Source organism: Falco peregrinus, chromosome 7 (assembly GCF_023634155.1).
Source record: "Falco peregrinus isolate bFalPer1 chromosome 7, bFalPer1.pri, whole genome shotgun sequence".
Classification (NCBI taxonomy): Eukaryota; Metazoa; Chordata; class Aves; order Falconiformes; family Falconidae; genus Falco; species Falco peregrinus.
This window is the reverse complement of record NC_073727.1, coordinates 9026097-9041337: the sequence shown is the minus strand read 5'-3', so window position 1 is coordinate 9041337 and position 15241 is coordinate 9026097. Positions and strand designations below refer to the sequence as shown.

Here is a 15241-nt window from a genome sequence, read left to right as displayed (position 1 = left end):
AGTTCTAACCAGTTGCATTTTAAACTGTACAGTCGGAGTGCCTTTCTTACTCGCAGTGTAATGAACTGGCACCTCCTCGTGCAAAATAGGTGGTGAATTTTTTGGTAAATTCATTAACAGAGCAAGCAATTTATTCTTATCTTCAGGGGAGTAAGATGGTAATTAGTAGCAATCTTTAAAGACTAAAAACCAGCTTCAGCCTCCACATGAATCCTAGTTTCTTGTAACTAACTTCTCAGTGGGTTTACTTTTTGCTTCCCTAAAAATGTCAGAAAAGCACATTCTCAGGGCTGCAGCGCACGGGGGCAGTGAGCACCATGCCTGCACTGCCACATGGCAGCCCCTCCACAGGAGCAGTAACTGCATCAGCTGAGCAGGTCTTACCTGCTGTCACACTGGTTGGGCCCAGCTGCCGGAAGTTGCTTACAGCAGTTTTCCACTGTTAAGAAAAAGTTGTATGAAGAGTCCCCAGACCATCCAGAAATTATAAAGCCACCTTCTTACAGTATTTTATTAAAAAGTTAAGATCTCATCTCTGATAAAAATTAGCCTCACACATGTAAATGTTATAGGCAAACTGTCACATTAACATAACTCAGACAAAATTTAAAAACAAAGGGGATAAAACTTAGAAGTAGCTTTGGAGCGGTTCTCCCAAAATGACTTCCAGTTGTTGAATTGTCTTCTGACACTGCTGTTCCACTTCTTCACACTCATCTAGGAAAAGAAATTAAGCAGGAATTAAGTAGAACCGTGATTACAAAACTACCTTAGGATGGCTTCATCATTCGTCAAGGTTAGAACTATCTTCAAACACCAGGTATGAAATAATTACTCAAAAATATTTTGGCACTGACTCGTATTATTTCTACTATAACACCAATCTAAAACATGCAGCTGGGGAGATGGGCACAGGCTGCAAGACTGAAGAAACTACCATGATTTAACTGTACTTTAGGATAGTGTTGGATACAATCCATTTCAGTTTGCATCCTGCACAGTTTAAGCTACCGTACACCAATTCATAAGATTTATAGCAATTACAGGAATCATGCTGTCTGAATTTTATAAATAAGTGGCCCTTATTCTTTCTTGGGCATAGGCCAGTTGTCTGCCTTCACTAATGCTGCTTTAGAACATTACCTTCCATGAGCTCAGCTAAGAACGGAACAGATTCTGGTAGCAGGACCAGGTAGTTCTCCTTCAGTCTTTTTGCGACTTCTACCAAAGCAAGCAGGGCAGCAAATCGGACCTAAAACAAAACAATATAAACGCTACAGTACAGTTCCCTGTTTTCTCCTCCCCATCCCTTCTTTCCGTATCAGTTGGAAACTAGCTTTCCCTGCTGGATTTGTATCTCAACACCTGGGTTAAGGTAATGTCAAAGGAAAAACAGGTTGCAAGAAGTAGGTATGTCATTGGAAGTTACTTCATGTAACGGTCTTCAGCTCCCTGTTACAGTAACACCCTGTTCCGCTGTAGCAGAAGGACGTAGCTCAGTACAATGAAAACCCGAGTATTCCCCCTGAATAAATACAACCTCACAAGTAGGAGAGTCTTGACAAAACTCTATATAATAAACAGGTCTGAATGTTGATAAATAAAGAACTTCCAGTTTCCCCTCGGAAGTGTCCCTTTCTTCAACCAGGTTAGCTCTTATTCCAACAGCTACCAAATCTTTACAAAACCCCAGACCATACAGTATGGAAGACATCCACGTGGAATACCGACTGCTTACAGTAAGAGCAGAAGGCCACGTTGTACATACATCCCCCTTACAACTTGGGAGTAGTACAGTATCAATATTTTAATTTAGGTTAGTATTTTAGCAATGACTTGGCTAATCCACTTCTGGTTTTTGGGGTGCTGTTCCCATTTTCTAACACAACAAAGAAAACCAGTTCAAATGCTGACAGCCCCCAACCTTAGCAGACGTGTGCCTCGTTTTCAGCAGGATCTGGTAGTTCAGCGGTTTCCAAAGAGAATCATCTGCCATTGCCACTGAAAACTGAGCTATGCAGGGTATCAGGTGTGCTGTCACTCTTTCCTGGAACTTCTCGTCTCCTCCAAGCGTATTTTCTAGCTGTGGAAGTAAAAAGCTTGTCAAAGAGATGCAGGCTCAGACAAACCCAGCCAAAAGCATTTCTTCCAGCTTCAGCTTTCAGGTACTCAAGAGTTATGTCAAAGAGCATCAGCAGGAGCACGCTGCTCTGCGCAAGTGCAACAACATGTACAGACCTTATGGAAAGGAGTGAAGATGTTTAGAAAGAGGATAAAAAGAATTAGTAATTTAGAGCCTTAGCAAAGCAGTTAATACTGTCTCCAGCCCAAAGACAATGAATTGTTCCCTTTTTGTTCAGGGAGAGGACTGAGGCCTGATAGGTAAAAAAAAAAAAAAAAATCTTTCGGATGGGGGAAAAAAATAATCACCTATTAATTGTTTTTTGTGTGTTTGTCAATACCTGATCAACCAGAGGCATCATCAAGGTTTCTGCTCTTTCCTTACTCAGGAACTTCTGGGTGTCAAAGAGGAAGAGCTTGTGCAGACAGTCGATGGTGAACTGCAACAGTAGACAGCTCTTTTCTGTGCTGTTCTCAGAGTCAAAGAAAGCTTCATCTACATATCAATCAAGGAGAAGAAAAAAAATCATCAAAAAAATGAGAACAGAAGACACCCCCACATGACAGAAACATTGTTAGTTTGTGAATACAGCTAAAAGATGTACTACAAAGCAATTATGTACTGGTCACTCGGAACAATAAAGTGGATGCAATATGTTATCAGGCTTTTAGCTGATGCCCTAGGCAGGTCTGGCGCTGACGTTCACAGTCAGCTGGACATAAAAGAGAACAGCCACAGGCCATAGGGGAAGTGCTTGGCCATACCTGTGGATACAGAGAATTTCTTCAGGTATGACAAAAACGTAATACCTGTTTTGGCCAAGAAAGCAGAGGAGTCTGAATATATCATATGAGAAGCCAATGAATGAAAAGTAACCACAAAAGCCAACCCCAAACAGAAACAAGTCACCCTCTTTCCACACAATTTCATTCTCATGGAACTCACTGGGACTGACACTGAAAATTTTCATGTGGTCAAAACTTTGTACTGGCAGCCCAGAGCCCATGGATGAAAAACGTCCTTTGGTTCCATCAGAATAAGAAAGATGCCTTATTTATGAGAGAAAGAAGAAAGAGAGAAATGAGAGCTATGTGCTGTGAAGTAAATCCTGTAAGACGAAACTTTCAGCAATTACCATTAACCTGTTTCAGCAATTAGTTAGCCTGCCAATGCTTCCCTCTATGTAGGAACTGAAAACTTACCAGTTTTAGAAATGTTGACCTGGTTCAGTGTCTCAGCAAATGGCTTCACTAAGTGACCAGCAAACAGGGTGAAGAGACCCTTGAGCTTGTCTGCAATGCAATCTGCTATTCGGTGGAAGGTCAGCAGCCTGTCTGTTAGGGTAGACTCTGTTTTGGACCAATCAAAGAGCTGAAAGTGAAAGGCAGATTAGCGCTTTCCTGTGTCTGTGCACTGGAAAATGCAAGCATGCTAATGCAGATGCTTTACATTCAAACTTCCTACCTTGAAGAAGAGGGGTCTGAAAGAAGCCTCAGAAAGTTTCATAACCATACTTATTAGACAATCAATAATGTAAGCCTCTGTCTTACCAACTTCCTCTAAATCATCCTAGAAAAATTAGAAAACATAATTGCAAGTTTGAAATGTAAGAATTTGAGCTTTCAAAGCACATTTTAACTCTGTTTCAGACTAAATACCCAACCATAATGTTTTCTACTCCAAGAACAATCCCAGAACAGAGCATTTCATATCCAGAATTTTAGAGCACATTATGTAACGGGAACTACTAATACTTTTTTAAAACGACTGATAGAATCAGTGTGTAGAGGTTGAGTTGCTGCTGTTCATCCCCCTAAACAAGCCACCTGAGCATGCTCTGTTCGGAAGTCCAGGGCTTTCATGAAAAATGCCGTCAGCTCAGCCTGATGGGAGATCAGGTGCTCCTTCTCCATAGTGACAATGTGTTCCTTCAAAATGTTCATCAGGGGACGCAGGCAGTTCTGCCAAAACAAATGCAAAGCAATGCAAAGGCAACAGTGATACTGAACAGTAATCCAGAAACGTAACAAGGGAACGGGATTTTTGCACTGCACACATTTACTCATTAAAATACTGTTGATAAATCAACTTTTTCCTGTACTTTCAGGGGACTCAAGTTAATAGGATTCCTGAGAATTCTAGCAGATAGATCAAGGCCTTTATAATTTCTCACGCATTTATCATCTAACATGCTAAGGACATTAAACTGGGGCATTTCTGACAGGTCTAACCGCACTGAATCGCCACTGTGGTACAAAAGAAAACAGAGATAATAAAAAGACTGTGCCAGGTTTGGCTGTGATGGAGTTACATTTTCTCCACAGCTGCTCATGTGGTGCAGTCTTTTAAATCTGTGACCAAACCAACGCTGACAACACGCCGATGTTTTAGCTATTGCTGAACAGTGCTAAGACTTTTTGTTTCTCACTCTGCTGCCCCAGGGAGTAGGCTGGTGATGGGCAACAGGCTGGGAGGGGACACAGCCGGGATAGTTGAACCAAATTTTACGCTGCTTATTCTTCTTTTTTCTCTTTCTTTTCAATTACAATGGAAAAGAATGAAAAAAATACTTACCTTCCGGGTATTTGCCACTTCACTGTAACACTTTGTAACTGCAGGCAAGAGTATTCGGGGAGCAAGCCTTGTAGCTAGGATGGTTTTCAGTGATGTTATGCGTAAGCTTAACTGGGAAGAAGGACCAAACTTGGCCACAATCTTTTCCAAGTGGACAACCTATCAGGAAATCCAACAAAAGTTTGGCATACTTAAAACAGCTCAAGAACTTACAGTCAGTGTCTGTTGCAAGTGTCAGACAGGAATTCTGCTGTTCACACCACGTGGAGCACCTTACATTCAGACACCTGTGTACAGAGCTTCGCTGTCTTCAGAAGACAAACACTGAAAAAATGCACGTCAGTGGCAGGGGCTCAGAATTACCCTGACTAGAACTGGTAGATACATTGGATGAGATCATGGAATTACAGTAAGATCCTTCAGGATTCATCTCCCTTTCCAAAAAGGCAAACTACAACCTATCAGAGGGAGGAGTAGGAGACGCTCTTATACTCTGTATCTTAGTTGTCTGCATAAGAAGGTGAGTAGAGGAGTAATGTTACAACCTTCCACACAGCTGGCACACACTCCTACTTCAGTTTCAGAGAGATAAAAAGCCATCTCTGTAGCTTCTTCTAGGAACTGGCCAGATCCTGTCCCCCTTTACATACGCGTAGGAATCAGACAGCTCACCTGCAGCAAGCAATCCAAAAGATAAGGACTAAGGAAGTGTGGTAATGTTTCTGCAACCTTCAGCAGAGCAGTGACAGCACTCAGCAGGTAAATCTCATTGGAGATTAGCTCCTTCTTGTTTTTCAAAGTCTTCAACAGCGCTGGCATCAGCCTGTGAATAACCAAGCATAAGTAAAGATGAAACCACTGGCCATTTGGAGACTCATCTCCAATTCCATAAATCCATCTGCTAAGCCTGCAGCGACAATTTTCACATGAATTTTTACACATGTATTTGAATTCTGAGCTCTTCTGCTGTATTTCGTTTTTTTTGAAGCTAATGAAGGATATTAGGTTTAGAATCACAGAATCATAGAATGGTTTGGGTCAGAAGGGATCTTTAATGATCATCTAGTCCAACCACCCTGCAATAGGCAGAGATATCTTTCCCTAAACCACATTGCTCAAAGCCCCATCTTTAGTTTAAAGATTCAATGACACTAAGAAACTTACATTTGTAAATGAGAGAAAACAGACTTGAATTCTCCTTGAGTAGGGAGATTAAAATAATTTAACATGCAGGGTTTCCAACTGTACTCGTTCTCATGTTTTTAAATGCGATCTGTTCTACAGTAAAAATACAGAATATGTTCTGACTTTTCTAAAGCCATGAAGACTGCTTCTCTGTTCACATAGCACATTCCGTAAGGAACTCAACTGGTTACAAAACTCTTACAGTTTCCCCATTAGCTGCTTAGTTCTATGGCCAGGAAGCACCTCCAAGCACCACGAATACCTTTATTATTTTCTATACAAAACACACATGGGCAGACTGCCACTGGGCCTTCATCAGCGTTGCTTCAGTCATGCATTTTAGTATAACTACTTCCTGCTGCAGCTGGTTCTGTTAAAGAGAACCCGACAGTACCTGGGAAGCTGAGGTATTGCTTGGGCTTTCAGCGTACAGGTGACCTCAGCTATACAGAGCAAAGCACTTCCCATCACATTCTTTTCCCCCTTCTCTGAAGAAATCAGATCGATGGCAGCTTTCAGAACAGGTATAAACGGCACTGGGTTTTCTGTGCCAAAACCTTTGCAGAGCAGCTTGAGGCTGAACAAAGCAGTCTGCCTGTTGATGGCTTGCTCCTCCTCTTCCTCCTTTCTTCTACACTGCACAATAGCAATGAGCTCAGGAACTAGCTCTAGGAGCTGCAGGATCTAAGAGGACGAGAGAACACACACATCAGGCATAGAATCAGAAGCTCAGAACCTGCAAGCTAAGTATAGGCAGGTAGCCTACGTCTCACTGCTCAAGAGCTGCCTGCCAGACCTGGCACTGACACTTGACATCTTCACATCTAGCAAACCACTTCTACATCAACCTCTCTCTGGGAACTTCTGCTAAAGGAACCAGATTGACCCACTTCGCCTCACCTGGCTCTTCTGCCACTTTGTGCGCTGCTGCACCTTATTGTTCAAAAGGTCCATTGCCTTACGCCTCACAGAGGGGAGCTGATTTGTCATTAGTCCCCTAATTACAGGGATGAAGGTTTCTGTCGGCAATAAAGCATTAACCTACAAGAAAGCACAAAGGAAACAATACCATAAACACTCTTCCATGCACTGTGACGTTGTAGCCTCCAAATAAGACAGGCAAACTCTCTTCAACCTCCCACATGGGTTTCAGGATCAAAGAAGAGAAGACAGCCTAGCCATGCTGTATCTGAGGCAAGCAAAAGAACAAAGCAGGTTCAAGTTACAGGACTAATGTACGTTCACCGGCTGCTAACCAGCTATTATCCACTAGCACCGAGCCTTCCTCAGCAATTCCTTCTGTCTACGCTGGTGAGCTATCCCTCCTTACCCTCAAATACTTCTGGAGGTGCCCTGTGCACATACATCATGAAAACTGGAATATGCTTCACAGGCAAAAAAAAAAAAAAAAAAAAATCCAAGCTGTGAAAAGACGTATGCTCCACAGCATGCAATGAGACAGCCAGTCCAACTCTACAAATATCCCTCTGATCAGAAAAAAGGTTAGAAAGAAAAGCATAAGGATTTTTTTCTCCATTTAGATTCCATGTGGAAATACACAACGGTTCCATGAGCATTAGTTAAATGATTTTACGAGTTACCAGTGAGAAGTGCTGCCAAAAGCCATTCTTCTCCACCAGACAGTGACACGACTGCTTCCAGCTAGTGGAATACTAACTAGTGGAAATAAGTGTTCCTGATTTCTTTTTCTGGTTGTTCTGTCTAAGCTGTTAGCTGCAGTTACTGAAGTTGTTAGATGAGTTTAAAAATTGATGCACCGGGTACAGAACATCCAATAAAGATGAGTACTAATCCAACAAGAATCCTACAAAGGTTATAATCATACTAATAAGCAAAAGCAGAAATGTCCCACTGCTAAGAGAGGGCTACTGAGACATACTTTATCCAGCATATCATAGGACTTGTTGAGAAGAACCCTCCAAAATTTGGCTGTTGGCTTGTCCACGTTTCCTTCCACTGAAGATGCCACAGTGTTTATATAGCGAAGAACTTCTTCTAATAGCCTAGATGGAAAGGAAGCATCTTTTAGTAAGTAACAAGGACACTGAAGAAGTTATTACTGGAAAGCACAAGATTTCATGAAACAGCAAGAATAAATGAAAATGAAACACTTAATGGAGACACTAGCAGGTCATATCCACATATTAACAAAAAGCAACAAGGACAATCATGTACACATTAAAGAAGTCTACCTAGTACCCCCAAATTAGCATCTACATACAACAGTAGTTCTGAAGATCTTTACTTTAAAACAAGAACAATCTGGGAAGGTACAGACATTTAAAAATGAGCATTTAAGGAACACAGCATTTAAAATAAATCCTACACCCTTTTTCACTTAGAACAAACACGGAAGTTAAACCTCTGCAAAAGAAACACTCCATTTTGCATCACTGGCTGTTACAGCTCAAAGACTACAACTGTGATCTGTAATTTTCTTACACCAATATAGGGGCACCTGTGAAAAACATTTTTTCCCCTATGAATGAAGTGATCTGTTTTGCCAAAAAATTGGAAATCTTTTAGAGACTCCATTATCAATAGCATAATAGTTACAGCCAAGTATGTAAATAAGCACCATCAGAAATACAAAAAGACTGGATATTGGGCAGAACAATCTTTCAGAAATAAAAAACTCCACAGCATGTTAAAAAAAACCCAAACCAAACCACAAATAACTTGCATATAATAAATACTGCTTGTTGCCAAGGATAGTATTAAAAGTATCCTTGGGGAAAAAAGTATTCTGATGGGACTACGATTACAAAATATTCCCAGGTTGCAGTAACAGCTAGAAATAGGAGGAGTGGAGCAGATTTAAAACATACCTCTGTTCCAATGTCTGCAGCTCTTCTGTTTCTTCACATTCAACTATCTGATTTAAAAAGGAAGAATGAAAATGTTGTGTGAAACTCACATCCCCTCATTAAGTTAATATCCCAGTATACAAATGTGTTCTGAATGAAATGTCCAGTAACATGGTTAATTACGAGTTCCCCACATCTGCACTTCAGCTGTCATTCTAGAAGAAAATCTGAGAATCTTCTTAGGTAATGCAGTCATAGTAGCAAACACATTTCACGCTGGTGGATGATGTTCAGTTAAAAAAATGGGAAGTACTTCCAGCTAGAGCTGCACCCTAAAATTTGTAACATTTACTTTGTCTTCTCAAAGTTAACAGTATGAACCTCACACAAAACTTGGAGTTATACAGACCGCAAGTGAAATCCCAGACTCCATAAAGCCAGTGGGAATCCACTGGGGCAGGAAATTCACTTTGCTACCTATTCATCAATCACACAAAGGAAGTCTATCTGGAAAAGCCTTATTAAAAAATAATTTACATCACCAGGAGGTTTTGAAACTGTGTTAATAAAGGTGTCAGCAAGATAGACTGGACAGTGTATTCTTTCATCCCCTTTGAATATAAAGCCATAATAAAAGCAAATTAAACCTCATCTATTACAGTATGGCACGATTACTTAACATGTTTAAAAGCGATCTGCCGTTATTACCTTTTTCACAAAACTCTGAGAGGATAAAAGTTGTGACATGAAGGAGACTGACAAGAATTTGAAATGCCGAAGTTGTTTGTCTGAGTGAGACTCCACATTAAAGAGCTGTCCATCTTGATTTTTTAGCTGTGTGTTGCATGTTCTTGACTTTTTCGGCCCAGGATCATCTGTTGAAAACATTCACAAAACAAATTTGCAGCCAAGAGAAAAAGTAATTTGAGTTCTGATTACAGAAATGAAGTAAAACTACAGTCAGATGCCTATAAATGATAGCAATTCTGCTGTATTCACAATCATGTCAAAGTTCTAAAAAAAGATGTTCTGAAATACCACAGGAGATAAACTTTTCATTTCAACAGCCTCTCAAGAAGTAGTGCCATTTCTCTGCCGTTCCACCTGATCATTTTTACATGAAGAATCTTCTTTTTTCTTGGTGCTAAAGTGGTATACTGGCTACAAACATGAGAAACTTTTAAGGCAGGGCCACATACAGTGTGTCACATATTTGGGAAAACCGCTTTCAGTGTCAATAACTGGTCCTTCCTGGCTGAGAAAATGTATTCAAACAACAAAAAGAGCACAGCATAACTTTAAAGGAAACAACCCTCACCCACCTTCCCCAATGCTCTTTGAAATAACAGACTAGAAAAGCATTAAAACATATTGTTTAATTATTGCTCCACTATATTGTACTAGAAAGAAATAAAACCTTGAAAAAAACCCCCAAACAAAATGACTGGTAGTCCCTATGATCTTGTCTGCTAGGAATAATAACATTTTATTTCAACTAAATGATTTACTGTACCTTCTAAATGAGGACTACTGTTTGACTCTAAGGGCTCAAGTTAATCTATAATTAAAAGGATTAAAAAAAGTAATCATATCTTAGCCATTTTATTACAAAAAAAAGTAATTAGAATAATTCTGTTATCACTTAATCTTCTGTCTAGAGGACTACTAGAATCATAAAATAGTTTGGGTTGGAAAGGACCTTTAAAGGAAGGTCATCTAGTCCAACCCCCTGCAAAGAGCAGGGACATCTTCAACTAGATCAGGTTGCTCAGAGCCCCATCCAGCCTGGCCTTGGATGTTTCCAGGGATGGGGCATCTTCCACTCCTCTGGGCAACCTGCTCCAGTGTTTCATGGTAAAAAATTTCTTCCTTATATCTAGTCTGAATCCACCCTCTTTTAGTTTAAAACCGTTACTCCTTGTCCCCTGTAATAGGAAGGTTTACATGCATTTGCTGGCTCTGTTTGGTGGTTACCTTCTTTGTTCTCTGGTAGCTCTGTCAAGTACTGGATTATTTTCATCATGCTCTGGAACTGAGAACGTACATTAAATTCGCAACAGATAGAAATCCAAAATTCAGTGTCTGCTTCCAGGACAGCATCCTGTTTATGGTTTAGAACAAAAAAATAATTCAAGGATTAAAAAAAAAAATACTACTAACAATGATAAAAAGACTCAAAACCTCCTGAGTTTGTGCAAATGCCACGGTGAGCTGGATACTCCAGGATTAACGTCAAGGATAACAGCAGCAAGCTGTTGGAGGGAACATTGTTCCAGAGGGTGTAGCAAGCAATTAAATTGCTACAGCAATGGGGAATTTATAACATTTTTGGGGGAAAACTAAAAGAATTATTAAAGGGATATTGATGAAAAGATCCAGTCTCATCAATATTCCTTTAATAATTCTTTTAGGTTTCCCCATAAATTATGCTTTTACCTAATCTGAGGGCCTGCCAACACAAAAATATAATAGTGTTTTTACAGTGGTCTGTACAGGAAGACCAGTAGCATGTTTCACAAACATAAAAAGAAAAAAATCCCAACTTTAAAAATACTGAAGCACTTCATAATTAGATTAACAGCTTTCCAGGTCAAGGATTGCTGTACCATATGATCTGATTTATTATTCAGGCTCCAGGACAAAACAATATTGTATCTGCAACACAAATCATCGTCAACATCACCATCAGGTTCTGCTATAGCACAAGCTCAGAGTTAGTTACTTTAGCATAACCTAGGGGCTTGTCTTGCACCGTGAACTGAAAGGGGGAGATCAGCTTCTTGAGAAAAAGTTGACCCCAGTAATCTTCTAACCTTGTCTGTGCTTGACGTTGCAGTCACGGTTTTGGTCACATACTGCTCAAACAGCAGCACCAGGAGAACCCAGAGGAACTTGTCTCCTCCCACTGTAGTGATCAGCTGGGCCAGGATCGGCAGGCGTCGGTGCTCCGGCACATGGGGCAAGGCATCCACAAACACACGGATGATCTTTACCACCACCTCTCCCACACTTCCAGAGGGCTCTGTCAAATCACTGTCTTCAGCCTATGTAAAAGCAGGTACAACAGTTCAAGCAGTTAGTGCAGACACGTGCAAGTTCTTTATTGTAAATTCAGAAAATGAGAGAAAGCACCGTGTGCCTGACAACAGCATTACTAAAAGCATAATCTTGAGCTGCAGGTAAACAGGTTTCAATCACACAGTTCTTTTTTAGTGTTTAAGGAAAATGTTTCAAATAAAACCAAAAACCAAACAGAAAAAAAAGGGAAAAATGAAAAAAAAAAAAAAAAAAAGAAAAAAAAAAGTTACTTGGCATCAGCTAAAACAAGCAGGACATTTTCAAGGGAAAGCAATGCCACACGCTTCTGAAAACTTTGCCTGCAAGCCTAGTAAGTTAGGCTCTTGGATTCAAAGGCGTACTAAAAATAATAGAAGTAGGCTACATGATCTCAAGTAAGTAACATTAGGTTCTCCCCACACGTAACAATTGTGTGTGCCATAAATAATTTGTCGCAGAAACTTGTGATGGCTGCTATGAAGGGTTTTAAATAGAAAATAAATAAACAACAACAACAAAGAAAAAGAGACACAGCAACTTGCTTTCTCTAGCAGAGATCTGCAAGGGGATGCAAAATGTGTATGCATATTAAAAAAACCCCAGGAAATCCCCAGCCTGCTGTTAGAAGATGACATTTTCTTCCCAGTTCATTTTCACATACAAAATTTATATGGCATTTTTCATGTTTAACCCTATGAATGACTCTAGAATTAACATTTATTAGGTGCAAATAAAACCTGACCGAAGAAAAAATGTCCCCTTTGAAAAACATTGATGTGTTTCTGATTTATAATCATTTATCTAAGGTGTTCACACAAAAAGAAGAAAACCCACACAAACACCAGCTGGAAGAATAAAAGCATTTGTCAAATATTTTACCTTTCCACTTGCTTTAGACCATGTCTACTATTGATATGACCATGACGTATTATTATAGGATTAATCACCTTCTCGTTACTTCCAGTGGTTCCTCTCTGCTGAACTTGCCTGCCATCTTTATGATGAAACACCTGAACTATGTTTCAGGTCCTCTTTAGGTACAGTTGTGACACTGTTTTGGGTAAACCATTTATAAAGTGCAGGAGCTCGTAAGATTAAAAGCAGTAGTCTGATACCCTTAAGAGGTGGTCAGAGGAGGTCCGTCTGTTAACGTAGTTATTATATATAATCTAGTATAGATCTAAAAATAATCCTAGAATAGGCTACAGTTTATTCTACCACTGATACTCTAAACCATCTCCTCAATTAGTAATCTTATTGTTCACTTTTTTCTACTCCTTTCATTAAGTGGACAAATTTACCTGTATAAGAGCAGGAATAACCATCTGAACTGTCTTATTAATTACTTGGAATGTGTAAGAATCATCCAGACGCAAGACATTTGCTCCCATGAATGTAAAAATGGGCATAATGTTATGGAGAACTTTATCCTGGAAAAAAAGACAGATGAGATTAGTTGATTTTTTGAACTGTGCTGCTCTGCGTATAATACCTTAAGGCATTTCTCCTTCCCATAAATGCCAGTAGATTCCTATAGAAGAAAATGGCAATCATTAGAATCTTCCAGAATTTCCACTAAACTAATTTTAAATGTATAGTGTCCCTTAAAGCTATTTACATGCGACTGTTAAAGAGTTCTAAATATTATTTAGAAATCAAGATACACTTCTAAGCAAATAATTAAAGAGTGGAAATTGCGAGTTTAGTCTGATCCAACACCTAGTGATCTTCCACTCAGTGCCATGGTAGTTATGACAAGCAAACGCAGCTGTGGGGAGACTTGCAGAAGCACAAATGTAAGTGTGGCACAGGTTCCAGTGATTTTAGTATCTTGCCCACCCACTCTTTTTACACCTGTAAAACATCCGTGATATCTACAACCATACAATGAAAACCAGCCATGCTCATTTTAATTTTTGGCTTTTTTTTTTAGGCTAGACTGTAATCACAGTAATTGATTTTAAGAGAGCTGGATTAGAGGTGTCACCTAACTCGAGACTTAAGTTTCCGAGATATTGCCAGAACTTAGAGCAAGAAGTTATGGGCACGTTTTTCATTCGGTTTTAGTGAACTGAAGGAGTGTTTTAGATTTAAAAGTGAGATTCATACAAGATAGCTCCTTGTATTCTGACCTTGAAAATCTTCTAAGAGCCAATACTACTGTAGAATAAAAGCTTGGTTCTATAGCAGGCGATGGCAGTAAGATGGCAACAAAGAACCACCACCCCAACAATAAAAAAGCCAAATCCTCCACACACTTGTCAAAAACATTAGTTTTACGTTTTGGGGAAAACGGTATCTTTCCAAATGTGTGGAGAAAGTAGTGAGGTAAAGATAAAGATGCAAAATGAGTTTGATAGGTCTGGACACATTTTGCTGCTTTTATAGTTTCAAAGCAAAGAATCTTACTTAGAAGAGTGAGTGTTCAAATTTCAACCCATAAAAGAAAAGGCCTGTTTTTCGGTCAATTAAAATCAGGTCAACCTAGTTTTACCACCAACTACAACTACATTTCTCAGCGTTGTATTCTCACAAGTACTTATCTTGTACATGTGCTGTTGGGCTAGACTCTTCCTATAAAAAAGCAGGGGAAAGAAGAAACAATGCACAAGAACTTTGACCACAGCGGGAAGGTGAAGCAGGGCTGCTGTCAGAAAGCTTCTTCCATTTCTAATGTGCTTCACTGAAATTCATAAATGACAAGTGGCCAAAGCATCAAGACAGAGGTTTGTTTTAAATTTAAATGGAATAGAAAGCCCTAAAAGGACAGGGAGCCTGTAAATTTTGCCTCTTGCTCCTGTCAGAAAGTTCCTCCCAATAGAACAGCTCTATACATGTTCCTCACTCTACCCAATATTTGGAACCTGAAGAGAAGAGCCAACATAAATTTCAGGTAGTACTTACGGGAAACATGCCAGCAACAGCACCAAGGAGCAGCAGTGCATGGTGGTGTGTCTGGGGCATTTTAGAAACTCTGATGCACTGAACGATCACTTCCACGTTGAATTTTTCTTTGTCAAGGGTATCTGCAAGTAAAAAATATTCACTCATTAACACTTTCATGGTTAACCTTGTAGGAATAAACGGTACACTCAAACACTGGTTTCAATTTGCAATCCACACCTAAGGGACCTACAAAAAACTATTAAGAAGGCAAACTTATATACCCTATAGAAGAATCTCTCTCTCCTCAACAATACTACATAAACTGAGAGAAGGAAAAAGTTAAGAGGCCATTATTTTAACGCTGTACTGGTGAGACAAGTACCAAGAAATGAGCCTGGCAACTTTTACCTGCTGGGATCTTGCTACCATCTGAAGACAATTTCTGACAGATGTTCAGCAGGCAGCTGAGGATTAGCTGCTTTGTATATTCCATATTTTCTTCTTCTGATTCCATAGGCTCCAGACATCTATACATTCAGGAAAAAAATCAGAAATTGAAACAGGAGACAAAAAATAAGTGATCAAACCA

At 39.7% G+C, this 15241-nt stretch overlaps 1 protein-coding gene across 2 annotated transcripts in view; it reads right to left on the bottom strand.

The window, feature by feature from the left end:
• Window positions 1-493: 493 nt before the first annotated feature.
• Window positions 494-15241, bottom strand: part of HEATR1 (HEAT repeat containing 1) — a 38616-nt gene continuing 23868 nt past the window's right edge. For both annotated transcript variants that reach the window (XM_055810263.1, XM_055810264.1), the window contains 19 exons: window positions 15061-15179; window positions 14671-14792; window positions 13068-13196; window positions 11523-11753; window positions 10684-10810; window positions 9418-9584; window positions 8731-8777; window positions 7782-7905; window positions 6782-6922; window positions 6276-6565; window positions 5369-5519; window positions 4697-4855; window positions 3949-4083; window positions 3587-3691; window positions 3325-3493; window positions 2463-2617; window positions 1925-2083; window positions 1144-1252; window positions 494-717 (listed from right to left, as the gene is read on the bottom strand). In XM_055810263.1, the coding sequence (XP_055666238.1) occupies window positions 629-717; window positions 1144-1252; window positions 1925-2083; window positions 2463-2617; window positions 3325-3493; window positions 3587-3691; window positions 3949-4083; window positions 4697-4855; window positions 5369-5519; window positions 6276-6565; window positions 6782-6922; window positions 7782-7905; window positions 8731-8777; window positions 9418-9584; window positions 10684-10810; window positions 11523-11753; window positions 13068-13196; window positions 14671-14792; window positions 15061-15179 (2728 nt within the window). In that variant the 3' untranslated portion in view covers window positions 494-628. The remainder of the gene's footprint in view (window positions 718-1143; window positions 1253-1924; window positions 2084-2462; window positions 2618-3324; window positions 3494-3586; window positions 3692-3948; window positions 4084-4696; window positions 4856-5368; window positions 5520-6275; window positions 6566-6781; window positions 6923-7781; window positions 7906-8730; window positions 8778-9417; window positions 9585-10683; window positions 10811-11522; window positions 11754-13067; window positions 13197-14670; window positions 14793-15060; window positions 15180-15241) is intronic.